At 38.8% G+C, this 22,276-nt stretch overlaps 2 protein-coding genes across 7 annotated transcripts in view; one reads left to right on the top strand and one right to left on the bottom strand.

Annotated features, from left to right (window-relative positions):
* Window positions 1–8,801, top strand: part of CCNI (cyclin I) — a 35,856-nt gene extending 27,055 nt beyond the window's left edge. For both annotated transcript variants that reach the window (XM_045056181.1, XM_003985264.6), the window contains 2 exons: window positions 215–445; window positions 7,233–8,801. In XM_045056181.1, coding sequence (XP_044912116.1) covers window positions 215–445; window positions 7,233–7,682 — 681 coding nt within the window. In that variant the 3' untranslated portion in view covers window positions 7,683–8,801. The remainder of the gene's footprint in view (window positions 1–214; window positions 446–7,232) is intronic.
* The window catches only part of SEPTIN11 (septin 11), a 94,805-nt gene continuing 81,020 nt past the window's right edge, over window positions 8,492–22,276 (bottom strand). For 2 of the 5 annotated variants that reach the window (XM_011281732.3, XM_019829332.3), the window contains one exon: window positions 16,204–17,769. In XM_011281732.3, the coding sequence (XP_011280034.1) occupies window positions 17,745–17,769 (25 nt within the window). In that variant the 3' untranslated portion in view covers window positions 16,204–17,744. Of the gene's footprint in view, window positions 15,037–15,541; window positions 15,722–16,203; window positions 20,296–22,276 lie in introns of those variants that run through there. The other 3 variants (XM_006931045.4, XM_006931044.4, XM_003985263.5) reach the window with 3 other exon arrangements.

Consider the following 22,276-nt stretch of genomic DNA (forward strand, 5'->3'; position numbering starts at 1 on the left):
ACTCATTTTTTTTGTTGTTGTTGTGATTTTTAGGAAAAGAAAAATTATAGATAACCAAGGAAAACTGGGAAATTAACATATATGTCAAATTACATGAAACTAAAACTACAGACTTAAGCAATTGAGTAATACCTGAGGTTATATCAGTTTCTGTGCATAATTTACCTAAAACTTAAAATAAAACTAGTATGATGTTCTTACGATTTCTTTTCAGTTCCATGCCATTGCAGTGTCAGCTAGGCCTCAGTTACTTTTCAGTTTGCCCAAACTGAGCCCATCTCAACATTTGGCAGTCCTTACCAAGCAACTCCTTCATTGTATGGCCTGCAACCAACTTCTGCAATTCAAAGGATCCATGCTTGCTCTGGCCATGGTTAGTTTGGAAATGGAGAAACTTATTCCTGATTGGCTTCCTCTTACAATTGAACTGCTTCAGAAAGCACAGGTAGGTGCCAATCAAATTAAGTGTTCATTTTAAGTTCATCTCTCATTGGGATACGTAGGGTTGCTAGATGACTATAAAACTAAGAGACATTTCTAATCTTATAATGGCAAACTGCTTTTAAGAGGAGACAAGAGTAAAGTAATACACACTTCAAACTTACGGGCTAGGTGAACTTTCTTCTCTTGTAAAGCTTAGTCTTTTTTTTTTTGCTTCTTTTCAACCCTTCTAAGTTACTTAAATTTTTAAGAATCTTGACAAATTAATAAGATTCTCTATAATATATTGTCCTTTAGTTTTGTACGAAGAACCTTCTTAGCTATATTTGTTTCACCATAGTACTTCTATACTTCGCTTATTTTGTAAAAATCAAAAACATAAATGGCAAGAAGTTTGCTTTTTAGACAAGCAAATAATTGACTAGAAAGTGAAGTATTTGTACTAGACATTGTCAAGTAGAAGCTAACTTTCTGAAAGAGGTTTTGTCCTGGTAGTTCCTATTATTGCCTAAAATTAGTCAATCACTTCTATCTGCAAATTGGTATAAAATTTTACAGGCCAGTTAAATTTTTTGTCAACTATCTATATAAAATGTAAGAGTTTTAATGGAGAAAATTCTCAAATGGGTAGTTAGTAATGGTACTATATGTTAGCAAATGCTTTGAATAATCTTATGTCACCCAATAGAACGTAAAGTTTAGATCTGCAAACCATACTCCTCTGCCAACTGAGTCCATAAAAGACTTATGAATTCACTTTCCCTTTATATGTCCTTATTTATTCTTATTTGGTAGTTATTCTGATATATTTTATTGGATTTTATTTAGAGAAGAGACTTAAAATCTGAGCTAAAGTAATTATATTTTATAATAAAACTCGTCTTAGCAAAGAGCTTCAGTTATTGAACTAATAAAACTTAGAATACTATTAAAGAAAAATGAGAATAATACTTGAATTTGGCGTTTTGTAAGATGCTTATAATTGATGTCATAGATATGAACTGTAGAAGTTAGCAGACATAGAAATACCTCAGTGCTACCTCTTAGCTCTGAAAATTTTAGGCCCTAGTCTGTGAGCAGAGAAGGATTGAGGGTCTTTTCATAAAAGGTTGGTGATCAACACAGTATATTAGCTAGAGGCCCATTCCTCTTTTGTTTAGTTTTTAGCATGGGTCAGCTTGTTCTATATCCCTGGGATAGATAGGCATATGATGTTAGTTAGAAACACAGGCTGTTTCTCCTTTACAGGAGAGAAATTTTTTTTTCTTCAATTTTTTTTTTTTTTTTTTTAACGTTTGTTTATTTTTGAGAGAGAGAGAGACAGAGACAGAGCGTGAGCAGGGGAGGGACAGAGAGAGAGGGAGACACAGAATCTGCAGCAGGCTCCAGGCCCTGAGCTGTTTGTCAGCACAGAGCCCGACATGGGGCTCGAACCATGAACTTATGAGATCGTGACCTGAGCTGAAGTCGGACGCTTAACCGATTGAGCCACCCAGGCACCCTGAGATAAATTCTTCTAGCGTACCTTAGATTGTTATAATTGAAAAGTATTTCTTTCCATTGAAATGAATGCTATAGTGAAAGTAGATTCTAGGAGATAGTTGATATTTAGTGAGAATTTTTAGAAACTATCACAAATCATAGAAGAGAATAGTGTGGTACAGGAAATTTACTTTGCTTATCTATTGTATTGGAAAGTGAAGTTGAATGTTAGTCATTTACATTAGACTATGGAAGTGGGGTATGGGACATTAATAGAAAACCTCTACATTTCATTTTTCATTTTTTTATTGGGACAAATGACATCTTTAAATGCTCTGACTTGATCTCTGTGCTAATTCCCAAAGCTAGTACAGGAAAAGTTGTTATATGAACTGTTACTGTCACAAAGAAAGGACGGACTTTGAAGCATAAATAATAAGAATGTTATAAATAGCGTATGTATTTTGTAGCTTTGAGAGTTTGTTTCTAAAAAACATTGGAAAATACGCTTATTCTCTTTCATAAGTCTTCTGGTGTTTTGTGTTAAGAAAATGTTCATTGAAACTTGTTCCTTTTTTACTGAAGTAGTATTATAGACTTGGAATTCTTGGAATTTGAAGGGATCTTCTTAGAAATTCCATTCAACTCCTTTATTTTAAATCTGCAGTTCAGGGTACTTGGTACTTTCTCAGAGACCCACAGGACTACTTAGTAAAGGACCAATGCTTTGTCCATACAAACCTTAAAGATTTAGTTCAGTGGTTTTCAGAATTTCTTTTAGAACTGGAATCCTTCCCTTGACTCCAGTAAAATCTTGTACACACACAATCCCAGAATGTAAGGTAGGAAAGTATTTCTTTGTAATATGTATTTGGGGCAGACACCTGTTGGATGCAGAGTCTGAACATGGCCCCTTCCCTTCTGCATATTGTTTGGATATAGTTTGAAAACCAGTGTTTAATTTTCTTATACATACATAAATAGTTATATTCCACAAACTTTTACTGGAAAATCTGTGATCTAGGCACTGGGAATACAGTAGTTGTAAAAAAACAAAAGGTTCTGCCCCGTGTAGTATTCAAATTCTAATGGAGAAGATAAAAACAATGTCACAGCACTTGAGATTTTGGTACTTGGTCTTAACAGTTCTCTAAAACCAGCTGGGACTGATAGCCAACATATGTGGCCTAAACCTGGTGGATCTGGATTCTTGAAGGCTCAGTGCTATGTTTGCTCAGTTCATTTGTGTTTAGGTAGGAATACGAGGTCTAACATCTTTGTAATTAGATGTGTTCAAATAAATATTCCTCCTGGATTCTTGGGTCTAGTATAGGAAATTTTTGTGGAGTATTGGTGAGACCATGCCAGAATTACTTATAACATGTTTCCCAGTATCCTGGTTTGAGAGGACTGCTGATTTTTATCCTAAATACCTCATGCTGTGCGGGAGCCACTGTCACTGGCTCTGCCTTTGTTCCCTCTGGAATTCAGACAAAGTTTCCCTGGTTTGAAAGGCAAGCCTAGTTGACCTCCCAGTTCTCTCCTAGTTGACCACCCCTGCCTCTTAGCTACATGTTGGTCGCCATTTTGAGATGGCCAAACCTCTTTCTCTTACCCCTTTTTTCATTGCCCTACTTCTGTAGCTGTACTCACATCTTCCTCTTTCTGACTGATGTGGCCCACCTTTGAGAATCTCAGGATGTTAACTTTGCTGAAAGAGTGTGGTGGTCTTCCTAGTCCCTAGCCAAGCAGTAGTCACAGTTGATGTTCTCTCCAGTAGTTTAAAACTAGAGGAGGGAGTTATGTGGTGCCTGGGTGGCTAAGTTGGTTGAGGGTCCAGCTTTTAGCCCTGGTCATGATCTTGTGATTTGTGGGTTGGAGCCTGGTGTCAGGCTCTGTGCTGACAGCTCAGGCCCTGGAGCCTGCTTCAGATTCTGTGTCTCCCTCTCTCTCTCTCTCTCTCTCTCTCTCTCTCAAAAAAAAAAAAAAAAATAATAAATAAAAAATAAATTTTTTTTTTTTTTTTTTTAACTAGAGTAGGGAATTAAAGAAGCAGGCCTTCCTCACCAGGATCTCCCAGTTCTTCTTTAAGGTGCCTAAGATCAGACTGCTGCAGCAGATGTTTTCAGTCCTTCATGCTGTCCACCAAACATGGGTCCTTCAGAACCTATCATTTATGTGATGGTATTCTTCGCCCCTTTCCCATCTGGATGTCTGCCCTATAATTGCCCCACCTTCCTTGGTGAGCTACATTACAGTTGTGTTTGTTTCCTTAGCAAGCGATACTTAAAAATGTTTACCGTATTTGAAGTCTGTGAACGTAGTCATGAAAAACAACAATAGATGTTCTCTTAACATCCTACAATTTGAATGAGTTCACTTTAAAACAGTTTCATTAGAGGACTTGTCTGGTGTATGAAGTTGTAGTAATTCCAGTTTATGTGCTTGTTTTGTTTCCTCCACTGGATCTCAGCAAGGGTCATACTCTTAAGTAGAACAAATTCAGGTAGTAAATTAGAAGGAATTTCTTTTGATAGGTTATTTTGGAAAAAGGATTTAGTTGGATGAAATAGAGTTCATATAGATGGTATTGGTTTGAATAATGTCTTTCTGGCTCTGTCATTTTCTAAAATACAGTTGACTCTTGAACAACACAGGTTTGAACTGCATGGGTCCAGTTATAAATGGATTTTTTTACAGTATGCTTTTATAAATATGTCTTACGATTTCCTTAACATTTTCTTTTCTCCATCTTTATTGTAAGTGTATAATGCATACCCAAAATATGTGGTTATCAACTATTTATGTTATTGGTAAGGCTTCTGGTCAACAGTAGGCTGTTAATAAAGTTTTGGGGAGTTGAAAGTTAGATGCAGATTTTCAACTTCGGGGGTTGGTGCCCATAACTGCCCCATGTTGTTCAAGGGTCAACTGTGTAACGTTCTATTAAAATCTATTAATTTTTTCACAGAGAAAGATTATAGTGGCATAGTCTTCCTTTTACTTGAAATACATGTCTTTTTTCAAACCAGTAGCATCTATATGAACTCTACTTTTCAGGATTCTGCTGTGGTATTATGCCCCATGGCCAAGGCATTAGAGTATTTATGATACTTTTGTGGGCCCCTGAGCATTAGTCATTTGCTAAAGAACAGTATTATACTCTAGCCCTTTTTTCACTTCCCAATTTGTGCCTTTCATTTCTGTTACCACTCTTTTGTGGGCTTCTTGAAGCATTGGCTAGGGTACCTCTTTCTTTAAAGAACTTTTAAAGCCCCATTCCTCTTCTGTGTTTTTTGTTCCACTGTTCTTAGCATGACTCAGCTTGTTCTGCATCCCTGAGACATGATAAGCCCTAGCCTATGGTTGTAAGCTTAATAGTTGGGGACTATCTTTAAGTATTATAAATTCTTTTAAGGGAAGAAAAGAAATTCTAAGACTAGTTAATAGTATTTTGCCCTTAAGGTGTTACCTAGTGTCTTTTAAACTAGGAAAAAATTTAGTGAACAAAACGGTAGATATTAAAAGTGGTCATTTTCATGTATTATTTCTGACAGTTTTAGGCATTTTAACATTTGTACTGTGATAACACCTGCTGTTGATTTCTTCTTTCCACTGATGCTTTCCTGCATAACAAATAATATCCTTACAGATAAAAATAGTATTGTGACCAAATATGTTTCTGTTATCGCAGACCATATTACTTTATTTTCTCTCTGGTATCTCACATAGTTATGCTGTGTACTGCAGGTTATATAGGTATAAATAAGATGTGGTTAAGAAATGTCCAAAAATACTTGTAAAAATACACAAGACTAGAAAGTGACCCCGATAGTTAATAGTTTAAATAGGCTTCCTGGAGGTGGTGGCAGTTAGCAGGTCTGGATGGAATTGGTAATCCAGTTTTAACAGGTAGAAACAGGATGAGCAAGGATAAAGTAAGAAAGGGCAAGATTTACACAGAATAGAGAAAGCAGGCCTGTTTGGCAGAAATTGGGATAAATCAGGGAATAAGACTGAAAAAGAGGGTTGGGGTCAGATTGTAGAGAGCCTTTATACCAAGCTAAAGAGGTTAGCTTATTTCTGGTAGGCATTGGGGTGCCGCTAAAAAAATTGAATAGGGGAAGAAATGTATGTTGCCTAGAGGAAGACTATTTTAACTAGAGCTATAATTACAGGGAAAGGAGAACAGAGAGACTAATTGGACTCCTTGAAAGCCTCCTATTATAGTCACTGTGCTAGAAAAGAAAGTTTGGGAATAGAAATGAATATGATACAATGGCTGCCTTTTGGGGGCTTATAGTCTGTAATGGAAAAAGTAAATGTTTAATGGATTATTTTAATACGATGTGGTGTGTAATGACAGGTTGAAATAGATATAGATGGCCCTGGAATTTGGGTGTGTGGTGGCAAGAGGAGTTAAGGGTAGCTTCAGAAAGGATACCTGAACTATCCTGAAGGTTAAGAAGAAATTAGTCAAACCCCAAATTAAAAACATTTCTTCTTAAAGTTGTCAAGCCTGCTAATTTCTACGAAAATATAATTTGTCAAAAGTTCTCATTTGCTGTTTTAAAAACAAAATACTTGGGGCGCCTGGGTGGCGCAGTCGGTTAAGCGTCCGACTTCAGCCAGGTCACGGTCTCCCGGTCTGTGAGTTCGAGCCCCGCGTCAGGCTCTGGGCTGATGGCTCAGAGCCTGGAGCCTGTTTCCGATTCTGTGTCTCCCTCTCTCTCTGCCCCTCCCCTGTTCATGCTCTGTCTCTCTCTGTCCCAAAAATAAATAAACGTTGGAAAAAAAAATTAAAAAAAAAAATAAAAATAAGAACAAAATACTTAAATTGTTCTAAATTCTTAGCTAGATGATCTTCCCCATCCCTTACTTAAATTTTTTTGTGCCTCTGGTTTTTTCCTTAAATTTTTAATGAGTTTTGTGTTTATCTGTTCCTTGGTCCTCATGAAGAGATTGGAAGTGGCAGAGGGTGGAGTGAAGGGCCCTGTAGACAAGAGGAATACACTGGACAAGAGTGGACATTGCATATACACAGTGAACAAAAGAGAATAGTTTCTGTTTTCATGAAGATGTTGCATATAATTGCAGTTACAGAATTAAAGTTCCAAAGAGACTTCCATTAGAAGTACAGATTTGGTCATAATCCCTAAGAAGATGATGGGTAGACTGGAGGAATAGCTGAATTTCAAGTAGAAGATGTGGGGAGAGACAAAGCTGGGGAGGACAGAGGGCGCAGTGAGGAAAAGCTGCCAGCATATTAATTAAATGATCAACCTTTGTTTTTTTTCTTCCTGGCCCAGATGGCTAGCTCCCAGCTGATCCACTGTCGGGAGCTTGTGGCACATCACCTTTCTTCTCTGCAGTCTTCCCTGCCTCTAAATTCCGTTTATGTCTACCGTCCCCTCAAGCACACCCTGGTGACCTGTGACAAAGGAGTGTTCAGATTACATCCCTCCTCTGTCCCAGGCCCAGATTTAGATTTCTCCAAGGACAACAGCAAACCAGAAGTGCCAGTCAGAGGTGCAGCAGCCTTCTACCATCATCTCCCAGCTGCCAGTGGGTGCAAGCATACCTCTGCTAAACGCAAAGTAGAGGAAATGGAAGTGGATGACTTCTATGATGGAATCAAACGGCTCTATAATGAAGATAATGCTTCAGAAAGTGTGGGTTCTGTTTGTGGCACTGATCTGTCAAGGCAAGAGGGACATGCTTCTCCTTGTCCACCTTTGCAGCCAGTTTCTGTCATGTAGCTTCAAGTGTTACCTTCAAGTGCAAACTAAGGTAGACTACTCTGGGAATTAAGAACATGGAAAACCAGGAAAGGTTCTATAAAGTTATATACCTTACCAGGCCGATTTGAAGTGAGCCAGAAAAAAAACCCATTTACTTGGGTAGCAAATTATAATCAACATTATTTAAGCATTTAAAGACCAAAAAAGTTAGAAACTTCAAAAAAGATCAAATTTTTTTTAAGTTAAATTTTTTTAGTATTTGTCAGTTCCATTCTTTTCTCTGCTAAGATGTAATGGAGATTGACCCCATGTCAAAAATTTATATTCAAGTGTTTTAAGTTCCAAAATTCATAGCTAGCACACTGTCACCAGCATCCTGATTTAATTTTCATTTTTGCTTGCTTGTTTATTGAATACTAAATGAACTTTATGCATGTTGATCTATAGCCTGACTTCCACTGATTAGGAAACCCTCAAAATTATTTTTTAGCAATTTAGTGAATAAATTCATTTCAGTGTGACAGCCATGTTTGATCCATGATTCAAATTAATCCCAAAAGGGTACTTTAAAATTGCCCCATATGAATGAGAAGTGGTAATAGAAAAAGGACTGACATTACCACATTGATTTTGTGTTTCTTATTTCAATTCCTGGAGTCTGGAAACAAAATTATTGTTTTTATTTTTGTTTTTCTTAAATTGAAGCTTAAAAGTGGCATGTAATTAGGATATGGTTAGATTTGTTGAAAGCATTTTTGAAATTTATATAAAAGAATTTGTGATAAAGTTAATGTATCCAGGTGCTCACCAAAGAAACATGTAACAACTAAAGTGTTTTTTTTGTTGTGTTTTTTTTTTTTGGTAACTGATCAGTTTTCATTTGTAATCAGTAGGAGAGACTGTCTAGATGTCAGGGCAGCTCTATGATTTGGGTCTATAACATGTAATAACTGAATTCAGTGCCCTAGATTTATGTTAAGCTATTAGGATTTTCTTGATGGAAGTTATTCACCCTCCCTGTATTTCTCTTAATGACTTCTGGATCCTCAGCTCCCTGTTCAGTCTGAAGAAGGTATTGCAGTCAGAACCATGTGCTGATGATAAAAAGCCTCTGGTAGCAATAAAAGTTGTCCTTAACCTTTGTATCTTTAACTTTTTTTCTGCTTGTGAAGAGGTACAAGTTCCTGATTGCTTAGACACTGGTATTGGGATAAAAGTCCCAAATATATGCTCACAGAAAATAAAACAGGATTTAAATGTGACTGAGGAATGTAGGTTTTGACGTAAAGAATTTTTCTATTATCTCTTTTTCTTACCTTCCAAATAGTAAATTTTCATTTGATGGAATGGTTTGTGAGAGCACCCATGTCTGGATGACATCATTTTTAGCCCACTGGTTTCGTTCTGTTTAGCAGAGCAAGAGTATTCTTAGGTCACCACTTCTTTGAAATTACTAAGGTTTGACTGCCTGCACAACCTTGCAATCCATTCAAATGGGAAACTTTTACTTCCGTGTAAGTACAGGCAGTGGGAGGGAAGTTTTAAAAACATGAACTGTTTATGGGTGAAGATAGCAAGAGATTGGCTTTGTAGATACACATTTTTAAAAATCACACCCTAATTTTCATCTGGTCTGTTACTTAATTCTCCTGCATTGGGAAGCTCTAAGAAATTTACAACTACACATGTTCACCATTTCTGTTAAATAAATGGCACTTAATCCCCCCCTACCTCCATTTAACAGATGTTCAAGCTAGGGATGAAACTGAGTCTAACATTAGAATATTTCTAGTCCAGCCACTACAGATTGAATATAAGAGGGCAATAAGATTTTAATTAGTTGACTTTGAGGTTTTCTAATCTTACCAAAAACTGGTAAGTCATTTTGGAACATAGTATTGTTTCTAAAAAAAAGTGTTTTTAAAAATATTTTGGAGAGAGAGTGCACACAAGCAGGACAGCAGAGAGAGAGACACAGAATTCAAAGCAGGCTACAGGCTCTGAGCCGTCAGCACAGAGCCCAACGTGGGGCTCGAACTCATGAATCGAGAGATCATAAACTGAGCCAAAGTCAAACACTTAACTGACTGAGCCACCCAGGTGCCCCAGAACATGGTAGTTCTTCTGGGAAACTGAGTTGGGATGGTTGGGCTGCCAGCTTTCATGCTTCAAAGCTATTTAGCCCATAGTTCAATTAAATGAAGGTACTTAGTTCACTTTTCAGTTCACTGTTCCAGAGACCTGAGCTACCATGGGTTCTTGGCTCTGAGGAGCCTGACCTCATGGATCGAGACAGAAAAAGCACAATATTCTTGAACAGCATGGAGTTTTTCATTGAAGATGTTCCTGCTCATTACTCTGTCCCGAGTTACTTGTCTTAAATCTTGGCATCCCATCACAAATTATTCTTTCAGTATTTGAAAACTTGAGTTTTATGGGTAATTGGTATCTCCACGTGGTTAGAAAGCCTATCATTCCATGAAACCTCCACAAAGGCAAGGGAATAAATAGGTATAAATTATCCAATCTTTCATTTAACAGAAAAAGTTAAAGTGAATGCTCTACCTCTTGAAATTCAGACTATAGCGAAGAAGCTATTTTTTGTTCAATTTGAGAGTATAAAGTTATCTGTGGAGAATTGAATGTTTTTTCCACAGATGATGTATTAGTGTGGGGGAGGGGGAAGGCTGGGAATGGGGAGTGTTCCCAAATGCCAGTAAAAAGGTAAAACCAATTTGCCTCAAGTGTTGCTGACACTGCCTTTGGTTTGAAGGAAGCTAGAGCATAGCTCTTCACTCAGTTGAGCTGATTAGACGGAGCTTAACATCTCCACTGTTGGAATTAAGACATTGGTGTCTGTCCCCCAGATAGTATTTATTTTCTTCTGTTAGAAACAACATATGTGTGTCCACTGTACTCTTACATACCTGGATTTTCAAGCTTCCTAATTTACTCATTCTGGAGTTCCTGAAATAAGAAAGTAAGTCGTGCTTGAACATTACTGCCCAGAGCAACACTGGCCTTTCACTTAATGTGACTGCTGATGCTAGGCCAACATGGTAAGGAGCTTGTCTTTGTCCTAAAGGTAGTTTGTACATTTTCAGGTGGAAAGGGAAGATACTATGCCAGATGGTCTCACAACCATCCTGAAAACTCCTACCCCTGGTCTGCATTAGCAAGTTGAGGGTTAGAGAATTATGCCACATAGCTAAGAATTTTTAATAAGGTTCAATTTCTAACTCAAACCTTTGCCCTTTATATTTGATAACACAAAGTGTTGTCTAATGTAATTACTTCTGAAACCTCCAAAATTCTTGAAATTAGCCTTTAAATTGTTAATAGAATGTCTCCTCTTCCTGTTATTAAATGTTTTGAGCTTTGGCCACTAGGTGGTGCCTCCAGGAAAATAAAACATCTTTTTAAGTATCTGGGAGAAATTGAGTCACTTGGGCTGACTGTAGGAGAGTGAGGAGTTGAACACTTGTCTCTTGTTAAACATTAACATCATTTGCAGTTATAAATTCACATTTAAGCACAGGAGACCTGTGTATGTATCTGGGACTGAGGGGAAATGCCCAAGATCTGCCATGGTATGGAGCAGATTGTGACGACAGAAACAAAACCAGTTTTACAAAACTAATCATAATTTTTGTGAGTTGTCTAGTCCTGCAAAATAACCTAGAAATGCGATTGAGAATACTTGAAAATAGCCAACCCCCAAACCTTGCTGGATTTGAGTCCAGCAAGCTTTGAGTTGATTTGACCAAATTCATTAAGACAGAAAAGATGAAGTACATGCTTATATAGCATAGATTGCATCAAGGAATTAAAGCTTTCACTCACCATGAGTTTATGGTTTCTATGATGTACCAATATGCCTAAGACCCAGGTGTAGGATAGAGACCTCTGTCTTGCAAGCCCTTTATTATTGGAAAGTGTAATAAGAGGTAACCAAGAATATCTTACCAGAGAAATTTGGGCAGCGCTCACAATTCATTTTTAGTTTCCAGGAGCTTCTGAGTTAAGGGTGAACTGGGAAAAACCTCTCCCTTTGTCTTGACTATAAAGTACAATCTTCATAGCCTATCAAATGCCAGAATTGTTGATCTTAATGTGTTACACAACAGCAGAGTAGTAGAAAAGTATAGGCCCGGTGAACTGGTTTCTCATTTCTCAGAAACAGCTTATTTTGTTAGGAAAGAGGACACTCCAGACTGAAGGGCAACCTTAAGCAATCAATGAAAAGCAATCTGGGCAAGGTGGGGGAGAGGGCTTTTGCTTTTCAGAATACAATGTCTTTAAGCAATTTAGCATTGAAAGGGCTTACCTTTTGCTCCAAAAACTTGCTGTGTTCATAAGATATACAGAGACAAGTGCAATTCATAGTGTTTGGCTACATTCCCAGCATCTAATGTAGGCCTGGTACAGTATAGAGAATAAAGTGTTTGTAAAGAGAGAGAGGGACAGGGTGGGGAAGGTGGGTGGATGGATGTGAATAAAGGGCAGGAGTGCTAGAATGGCGCCTTCACAGTTCTAAGAGCATTGGGCAGAGAAGGCATGGTTAAGTTGGACTCTTTGAACAATTATTATTCTGCACTACCCCATACACACTTTTGGGTTTTTGTTTGTTTTAAATGTGGGACAGGGACCAGCCTCATTATAATAGCCTCTGCCTCCTCTGATCTAGGTGCTGTAATTTTGAAAGTTTCTACATGGACCAAAGTGCCATTCAACTCACAGCACAGCAAGTAACTGATTTGAGGCAGATGTTAGATCTTCATTTGTGCTTCAACACTATTCCACTGACAGCCAAGAGATCTCATTTCTGTATAGCTATTTGTCAGGTTAGGAAGATTGGGAAGGGAGGTGAGTTGATATCTAGGCTCACAATTCATCTTTTCTTCTTGTAGTGCAACTATGCAAAACTACAATTAGTCTTTTCAAATCAACACATTAAATCCCTTCGATAGGCAAGGGGGTTTCAGCTACTTGCTAGAGACTGATCTGAAAGCCAGATGGTACCAGTCACAAGGACTAAATGCCATGGTCTCAAGAACTCAAGTGCAAGGATCTTCAAAGGGATCCACACTGATACCACTGTCTCCAGGGTGGAAAGGACAGTCATCTGCAAAGCAAAAGGTTTGGTGTAGAAACAGCATTGAAATACAGTGAAGGTTCTGTAGTTTTTCAGACATCCAGAACGGTTTACTTACAAGCTAGGCCAATAGGCAAAAACCCATCAATAACTAAGAAGGAAGTTTCATTTGGTAGATACAGTGGATTGGCTGGGGGGGGGGGGGGGGGGAGTTTGGCCTAGCATATTGGGAAGATGAGTTAATTTTTTTCCGCTCCAGCTCAGCAAATACTGATTCGGAAGATCTCTCCTTTATACATGCGCCAATCTCAAGTAGACCATCTAGACTACACTTGTAGCAAGCAAGAAGGCAATCTGTATCTGAAATCAAGTAATATTTTTAAAAAGACCAAATGAAAAATAAAAAGCCCATTACCAATGGAAATCCGTTCAGTTGGCTCAGTTCTTGCTTTTCTTTTCGACAATCTAGCTAGGGATAAGCAAATGATTTTTATTATTGATAATTAGTCCTGGGATGGTTTCACATCTCTTCACTGGTCAGCCAGGAGAACTTGAGAACCTATCAGTTTTTTCAACACCTGAGAAAAGGAACCACCTGAAGTAAAACTCCAAATCAATGGAGAGGACAGCACACTTGACCGGTGGCATCTGGTCAACTTTCCCTAGGTCACTGAACAGAAGCTAACCTATTGTAATAACTTGTTCCCCCACGTTTCCTCTAACCTGGCCAAAATGGGAGAAAAAAGGGAATAGCAACAATAGACTGTACATTTCTCTACTTTAAAAAAAAAAAAAAAAAAAACTACCTGCTTGGATTTTTAAATATTGCTCAAAAAAAGGTCTTTACCAGCTGATGCAGAATTCATTTTTAACATGACTGATAGGGTTAAATTCATATCAAAATATTAAAAATAAATCTCATTACTGTTCTTAGTACGTACATGGTTCCACATAATAGGGTGTTTGTGTTTAACTTACAAAACTGATAGGTCATGCTCTGGTATCAGTTAAGGAGTTGCCACCTACCCTTCCACCCCCAAACCACTGGTGACATCACTAGCAGATTTATATGTTTACAGATTATAATGTAATATGGAGGGGATGGCTCTTGACATTTATATTTTGATCATTTAATGGCTCAGATGAATTTGACTTTATTGCATTTAATTACAGTATCTTTCTAAGAAAGCCTCTCACCAGTGTGCTCATCCAATTGCTCTAAAGAAACCTCTTTCCAAGAAGCAAATGATTCAAATGATTTAAGAGGTAGGGACTGTTGTTTCATTTCACCACAGAAGCACGTGTTACCATTCTTAAATGGAGGAGAACACTCCCAAGGGCAACCCGTGCCACCAATAGTATTTTCATGGTCCTCCTAACATGGGGCTGAAAAGTGACGGAAATAAGCAAAGACTAGATATAGATAAGTAATGAAATTATAAGGTAACTTAAATGCATGTTCGTGCTCTAGAACAGAAATGACTTTAGAAGTTGTCCCTTGATTAGGAAAAGTGCCCCTAATAGGTGACTGCTAATAAAGTAATCTAGCCCTTCCATCTCTCCAGCCCTTCACAATTGGGTCAGCATACAGCCTCAACTGGCAGAAGTGTGTGTTTGCAGGTTGGGTGTACTTTAAGTGAATTCTAGCAAACTTTTTTCCACAGACATGGTAGAGAAAGCCACCTGGGTAACTGAGAAGACAATGTGATCAGAACCATTGTATTGAAGCGATTGTCTGGGACAGCTTTATAGTTTGTTGGGGTTTGTTCCCATGGTCTGGGACACAAAAAACTTTGGAAACAAGGTAAAGCGGAGGTTCACAGTACATAGAAAGGCAGGGATGGGCCAGAAAGTTATTTTAAGGTACCTTAAAGTATAAAGTGAGTCCCAGAGGCAGAAAAGTCCTCTACCCAACACTGGCACATTTTAAACATGATTAAGACTTGTAGGTCATAACCCCAGTGACAGCAGAGGGATCTTTTGGTTGTATCTGAGATGACAGATTCTTAACCAGAATTCTGTGACTTAAACTTCACTTAAATTTCCCCTTGAACTTAAAACTGGCATAATTTTGATACCAAACTAAGTTTGAATAACCAATACATAAAACAGAACTGGCTAACTGGATTTTTTTTTTTTTTCCAAAACAGAATCCCAAACCCAAAACAACTCTTATAAGGGATGCAGATAACAGAAAAAGAGTTAAATAAAACAACAATGGTTCCTGAATTTAAAGGAAGGATGCCCACTTCTCTCTCTCAAGAGGCAGATGGTCAGCTGAAAAATAAAAACATTGCATCAATAGAACACTCCGAATAAAAAAATTGTAGCCATCTCTGTTCATGCAATATCAAATGTTAAAAAAAAAAAAAAAAAAAAAAAATCCCAAACGCGAAAACAACTCATAAGACTAACAAAAGGAAGGAGAATGTTGCCCGGATCTTATGACCTGATTGATGGTTGAGGGTCCTGATGGGGCTGTTCAGAATGTTGCTCATGGGACAGAGAGGTCTGGAGTTAACATGAAATCAAGTTTGCAGACCCTGGAGGTGGTGACCACCTCAGAGTAGGGTACATGCTGTCTTCAGTCCGTGAGTTCTCAGATCAGCAGCTTCAAGAACATGACAGCTAAGCAAGAGGATTCCAACACATGGCTATCTTGGGTCTTGGCCCAAGTTCTTTTTTTCACTCAATTTCCTTTTAAGTACTATTGAGTATTCCTGTTTTTGGTAGTGATGAGTCACTTTAGTAACCACTATGGGCAGTGGTTTGTAAACAGACATTGACAAGTACAAACAGCAATGCAATATTTGACCCAGACTTTAAAAGAATAGGAGGCGATGGTGGAAATGAGGTAACTCTTCCCCAACACGTGTGAACAGACAGCTCCTGCTCTTCTAATGCTCTATGTCCATTAGGAGAGAGTAGGGCTTGTCAACAGGATGGTTACATAAAGAAGAAGCTACAGAAGAGAAAAAAGAAAGATTCAGATTCAAATTTGATTCTTAAAGTCTTAAAAAATAAAAAAAAAAGGGGGGGGCTTTTCTACAACTGTGAAAGAACAGCAGTGTATCAGTTACAGGGATGACTTCCCGGAGCACAGCTGGAGCTGAGCAGCCCAGCAGCGGTAGCACCAGAGGCCAGGGAAGAAGAGGAGACCTCGGCTTGGCCCGGAGGCGGTGCGGTGCCAGGAACACCAATCAGGACAGAAGGGAATGGGAATGGGGGAGAGAGGGTAGCAGAGACCATATGTGAAATACAGGATACCACATGGCAAGTATCTGGGAGGAGCTGGAGCCGTGCAGATGGTAGCATTTGAAATCCACCAGACAAGGCAGGAAAGCAGGAGACTCTTTCATCCCTACTTCTTTTGCCCAACATAATAACCATGTGTACATATGCATACCAAACACTGACTAAAAAGAACTCACAAAAGGGCACACATTGTTTGGGTAAAAATATATTTTCCCCCACTTTTATGTCTTGGCACTAGTGATATATGCATAGATTACCTGTCCACCACTCTCCTACCTTAACAGACACCAAATTACCGAGCATGTTTGCTAAGTGATTACTTTCTTACTTGAAAAAAATGATATAGTTCATATCGATACAATTATTTTAGTTTTTAAAAAGGACGAGTGTCTAACATGCAGCTTACATATATGACAATTCTGCATTAACACTGAAAGTAGATTACACAACACTTTTTTTTAAGAAACACATTGGTTATTTTCAAACAGCAAAATGACAGTGTTCTACAACTACAGTTTAAGGCATATCAGCATATTTTAAAATTAAGAAATAGACAAAGTTCTAATGCTGTTCACAGCTTTTCAATTTATTTAAAAAATTCCCTTCATACCTACATACAATCTAGACTTTGTAGGTCATAATTTCCACTAAAGAGTCATCACATATGTATCCTGTCAATGGAACCAAGACTTCTGGAAGCTGAGACTTGACGATTTCAGACAATTGCAAATGGCAAAGCAAAGGGATCTGAAAGGACGGTTTGGAAGGACCACACAGAGACAGTATGACATGGGTTGATAACAGCTGAAACCAAGATTCAACAGTCTATATGTGACACACTAATGGATATGTCAAGAAAGTGAAGAAACCCAGTCCATTTGTTTGAGGTGCACAAGATATGAAGACTAAGTGTTATTGCTGGTGAGATTCCAAAGCAGAGAAGGAAGGTAATAAAGAACCTGTGCTCAGTGTGACATTAAATGTTCCCCTGGTTGAGATGCCCTTTCTGGACAAAACTTTGACCAGTTAAGAAGGAGCCTAGGTTGGGAAAACATAGTCTCTAACTGCTAATAAATTCCCAAAATGCTTCTCCATCACATTCTACTGCATGTACAACTGTTACGAGTATCTAAAGTCCAGAAGCAATGGTCATTATGGTTGAACAAAAGATTTGGGGAGAGGCCAGCTAGATCTGGCAAAAAAACAAAACAACAGGTGTGTTCATTGCTAGCAGTTAGCATGAGGGAAAGACCATTAAACCAAGATCGTCAAAAAAATTAAGCAGTCATAAAGGCAGCTTAGCATAAAAAACATTTTCCTCTTGATTTTCTCCAATGGAAGGTGGTAGTTTCTTATTCTACCTTTATTTACATAGTCAGAACCAAGGACCCTCTAATCTCCAGCGATGCCCACAATGCTGTGTAGAACACAGCTGGGAACAATAATTTCTGACCTCCATACTGGTATCAAGAAAAAACTGAATTTATATTTCTTGTGGAAAAGGTACAAATGTGGTTATTTTAAATATATAGTTTTTTTTTTTTTGTAAGCAAAGGCTACTCAAACCATTACCTCCCTATACCTCCCTCCAAAAAAGGAAAAAAAAAAAAAATTCACCTATCCCGTTTGTTTCTCTAATTTAAAAAAAGTCCAAAAGATCTCAAAGTTTTCTTACTACTGTACTTACATGCAAAGGCGAAAGCACATCCAATTAGATTTGAGGGTATCATTTATTCCGTGCAGAGCCAAGGACTACTGTGAAAAAAGGCACAGATACAGAAAGAAGAGAAGGGCAGCAATAACAAACCAAACAGGGCGGGGGGAGCAGGAGTAGAAAAGAGTTCAGAAGCAACATGTTAAAAAAAAAAAAAAAAAGCTTCTAGAACTTTCTTTTGACTTTTTATTCCCTGACTCTCCATATGATTCATTTTGTCATGAAAATTTTCATGGGAGGAAAAAAAAAATCAACAATCTTGGAATCAAAAAGTCAGCTGGATGGATGCCTTTCACAGCGAGGCTCACTTTTGAAAAGGTTTCAGTGATGCATTAAAAATGGTAATTTTAAAATGACCATTTTTGGAATTTACATGTATATTTTCTGTTACAAGGCACAAAAATGCTCACACAAGCAGCGGTTGGAACAAGCATACAACACAAGTATTCAAGCTTTTGTCTGGTGCACAGCACATGAGCAAATTTAGCCATGGTTAGAATCGGCATGCCATCTAGTATTTGGCTGCTCCACAACTAGCTTTGGACTAGAATCATTCAAGAAAACAAAACAAAAACATTAGTCCAGTACCTCCTAAATCAGTCTTTATACCACCATTGCTGATTCTAGTTTGCAGTTTCTAGCCCAGCTTAGTTTGGGCTCCAGTGAAACTGAACTTTTACTTTGCCTACTTAAGCCTAACTCAGTTCATGGAAGACCATAACTTCTTTCCCCTAAAAGTATGATTGAGAATGAAGAGAAGGAAAAAAAAGAAACTTTTTTGGAATCAACTAGAGACTTATTTAAAAAAAGGGGGGGGGGTGGATTGCATGTGTGTGTCAGGGAAGGTACAGTGTCTTCTATCCTATTTACCTAATGTCTGACCAGTGAAGGCTGGGAGAAAGCACAGAGCTGGAGCATCAGGTTCGTGAGAAAGAATACTCTTTTAAGTAAGGAACAGGAGACTATTGAGTTAGAAGTTGGGAAGATCTTGTTAATGGAGGGGGAAAAAAAATCAAGAAGATGAAGGGATAAGCCTCACAAAGGAACAGAACCGAAAGGAGAGTCAATATGCCCCTTTCCGTGGTCTGTGTCGTGGCCTGTGGGTTGGCCCTGATTCTCAATGACAGGGTGATGGGCTGGGACACAGAGAGCAGGTGGAGCTAGTCATGGTGAGGACAAAATGAAGAACCTCCTTCAAGACAACTGGATATGAAAGACCAGCTGCTCTAGTTCTCCTTCCCGTTATCGCCAAATATGGAAAGGAGACCATGCACAGAAGCTAGATGTGCAGTTGAATTTCTACCTTCTTCACTCATGGCTTTGTGTCAAGTTCCTTCCCATTTCCTTCTTAATGTTTTATTTTTTTATTTTTGAGAAAGGAAGAAAGAGGGTGTGTGTGTAAACAGGGGGAGGGGCAGAGAGAGAAGGGCACTGAGAGAGGATCTGAAGCAGACTGTGGTGACAGCAGAGAGCCCGATGCGGGGCTTGAACTCATGAACCGTGAGACTGTGACCTGAGCCAAAGTCGGATGCTTGACTGACTGAGCCACCCAGGCATGCCCCCCTTCCCATTTCTACCTTAAATTGATGAGATCCCCTCATAATTTGTGCTGCAGATGATATACAGTTTATAACAAATTTTCTATTTGAAGCATTTCTGAAAGTTTTCTCCTCATGATTGAACAGTATTATTAGAAGTACGGATATCCTAGAATCGGTCATTGACCACGGAGAGCGTGAAAGAGTGCTCATTGCAAGTGGAAGGGAGGTTGTGGGAAACCCATCATCCTTAGTAGAGGATTCTTCTACTAGGCAATGTTATACGACCTGACCTTGGAGATCACTAACTGTGAGAGGATCAGGTTGTGCTGATAAAAGAGACCATCAGCAGTTCTCTCATTACAGTCCAACTTGTCCAGGATTTGAGAGATAGGGGTTCAGACATATTTTGAAAGACGTATGAGGGGACAGTGTGAAGAGACCCACAACATGGGTCAAATAAAATTATAATAATGAATATCCATGCAAATGCATAGGTCCTAAAAAGCTGACCCACCGTTCTACCTACATACAAAGCTACCCTGGTTGGGGCACGTGTGGAGAAGAGGCAGAGTGAGTTCAGGGCTTCTGCTACCATGGAGATGAGAAATCAAGAAAAGCCAAGTTGTTGTCATGGCTATTCAGGGTTATGGTTCAGCTGCTGAGACGATGAGAAGTTCTCCTGACAGACGTACATGGAGCCATTGACCCTCCGTCCCTCGGTCCAAAGCAACATACAAGCAACAGGCATGCTTCCTGCTGCCGCTCTGAACAGGCATAAAAGGCAAATCATTTACTTTCCAGAAACAAAGTCCAGCTGCACAGAGCTTTTGGTGTTATTCTCTTGTTCTATCATTTTCCACTACCCAACAACATTCAGCAAAATGAGTTAATAGTTATTGGTGTCTGGGGAAGGGTAAAAAAATAAAATAAAACAAAAGGACACAGATGGCAGAGATACAATATTACTGCAAAAGCAGGTGAATGCGGGACCATCCTTGGCTTGCCAGGCTTTATGTGAAGCTTGCACTGCAAGTTAAAAAACAAAACAAAAAAGTTAGAAATAATAATAAATAAAAAAGAAAGGAAAATTAGGAGTGCCAGCACCAGCATTCGGTGATGGTGAATGCTCATGCAATGATTATGGAATCGACAGAAATTAAAACCACAAATTTGAGTAAGCTATTCTACACGACAAGCAAAAGCAAAATTTTAATACTGAATTAACACATGGTTAGTTTCCATTTGCATGTAATTTACGAGTGACTTCTTGAAACCACTACATGTGACAGTGGAAGGATTTGCTATTTGATTTTCATTTTCTCAAATAACATAAATCACAATCTATTAGGTTTGGTCATCACATCGGTACTGAATAGGAGCAACACCTTCCCATTACTGAGCGGCTGGAGTCAGAGAATAAATCTACAATAATGTCTTCAAAACATGAACTTGGGGACTGGGATACAGTGAGTGGTCATGCTATTAATCTACTTGGAAAGGGAAAACAGGATGAGCATCGTGTGGCTACAGCTACAGCAGGTGCCAGGAGCCTTCCCCCGCATTTAGGTACAACGCAAAACCAAACCCGAGATCCGCACATCTAATTTTAGGCAAGTCTGAAACATGCAATTTCATTCCTTAGCAAGAATAAAAAAAAAAAAAAAAAAAAAAAAAAAGTTTTTTTTTTTTTTTTAAAGATGAGTGGATGACTGTATAAACCATGGTTATCAGATGCCAGGTACAGTTTTAAAATGATGGATTTTAAAACTTCCTTTTGGGATGGATGAAACGTCACCACCAACGCCCACTGGCAATTGTGCAAAGTTTCAGAAAAGAATGCTGTCCACTGAACAACTTACCCTCGGGTACTCGCACCACTGCGGCATAGCCGCAAACAAGGGAAGTGCCTTGGTGGCCAGAAAGGGCAGGAGGTGGGGTCCGGCTAAAGGCAGTGCCAGGGTTAGCTCTACTTTGTCTGTAATCTTAGGGAAGGTTATATGCTCTCATGCCACTACAGCTCAAGTAGAAGCATAAAGCCTTACCTACGTTATAAAGGGAGCGTGTCATTAGAATAGAAAAAACAGAATTTAAAACTATTAGAAAAACTAATTTCCGAGGTGGAAGCATACCAGGTGAATAAATAAGCGTCTCTTTCGTAAAAATTGTCTCCCTGAAACAGAGCCAGCCCCTAAGTGTCATGTATGGTGACTCCAGCATCTCTTCCAGCTACACGAGGAGACAGGAGTCTCCCATTTATTTTTCAAAGAGCTGCTCTGGTTACCCTGGTGACTGTCTTTCTGTGGTCCTCTCTAACCAGAACTCTCCCCTGGCTGGAAGGGGTGGCGGGGGTGGGAGAGGGGTGGTTAACTTTTATACTTCAGGCCTCCAACTTGCAGTTGCTTTCTGTGCTCAAATGGGAAAGTTGTAGAAAAGGTTAAGAACCTGCCAACACATATGTGCCATCGTCAGGTACAAAACCTGGTCACTACTGCACACCAAATGAAGTCTAATTCTATTAATGAATGATACACAAGAATGTATAAATAAGGCTAAAATAGAATTTGCACATACTTCATGTAAACTTGAAAAGCATTATACACAACTAAGGCCCAAGGCTGGGGTGAAAATAACCTAAAATGATCAAAAGGGCAAGGAAAAACCTCCCTACGCTGGGAAGTCTATTACTGGAGAGACCTTTTTTAAAGGAGGCACAGTACGGATCCGCTCTTGGAACTAGTATTGCTTAAAGGCACATCCAGCGTACGTGAAATATCCTTGGAACTCTGCTGGTCTTTTAAAAACATTTTTAGTTCTGAAACATGTACCTTTATGCACATTAGTGCTTAAGGGTAAGAAAAACTTGACTTTGGGTTTCCTAAGCTGTGAGTCAGCAGCTTTTTTGTTTCATCCATGCCTATGGATGTGGTCATTTACACACACACACACACACACACACACACACACTCTCTCTCTCTCTCTCTCTCTCTCTCATTTTTATCTTGGGTTA

The sequence above is a fragment of the Felis catus genome, chromosome B1 (assembly GCF_018350175.1).
Source record: "Felis catus isolate Fca126 chromosome B1, F.catus_Fca126_mat1.0, whole genome shotgun sequence".
Taxonomy (NCBI): Eukaryota; Metazoa; Chordata; class Mammalia; order Carnivora; family Felidae; genus Felis; species Felis catus.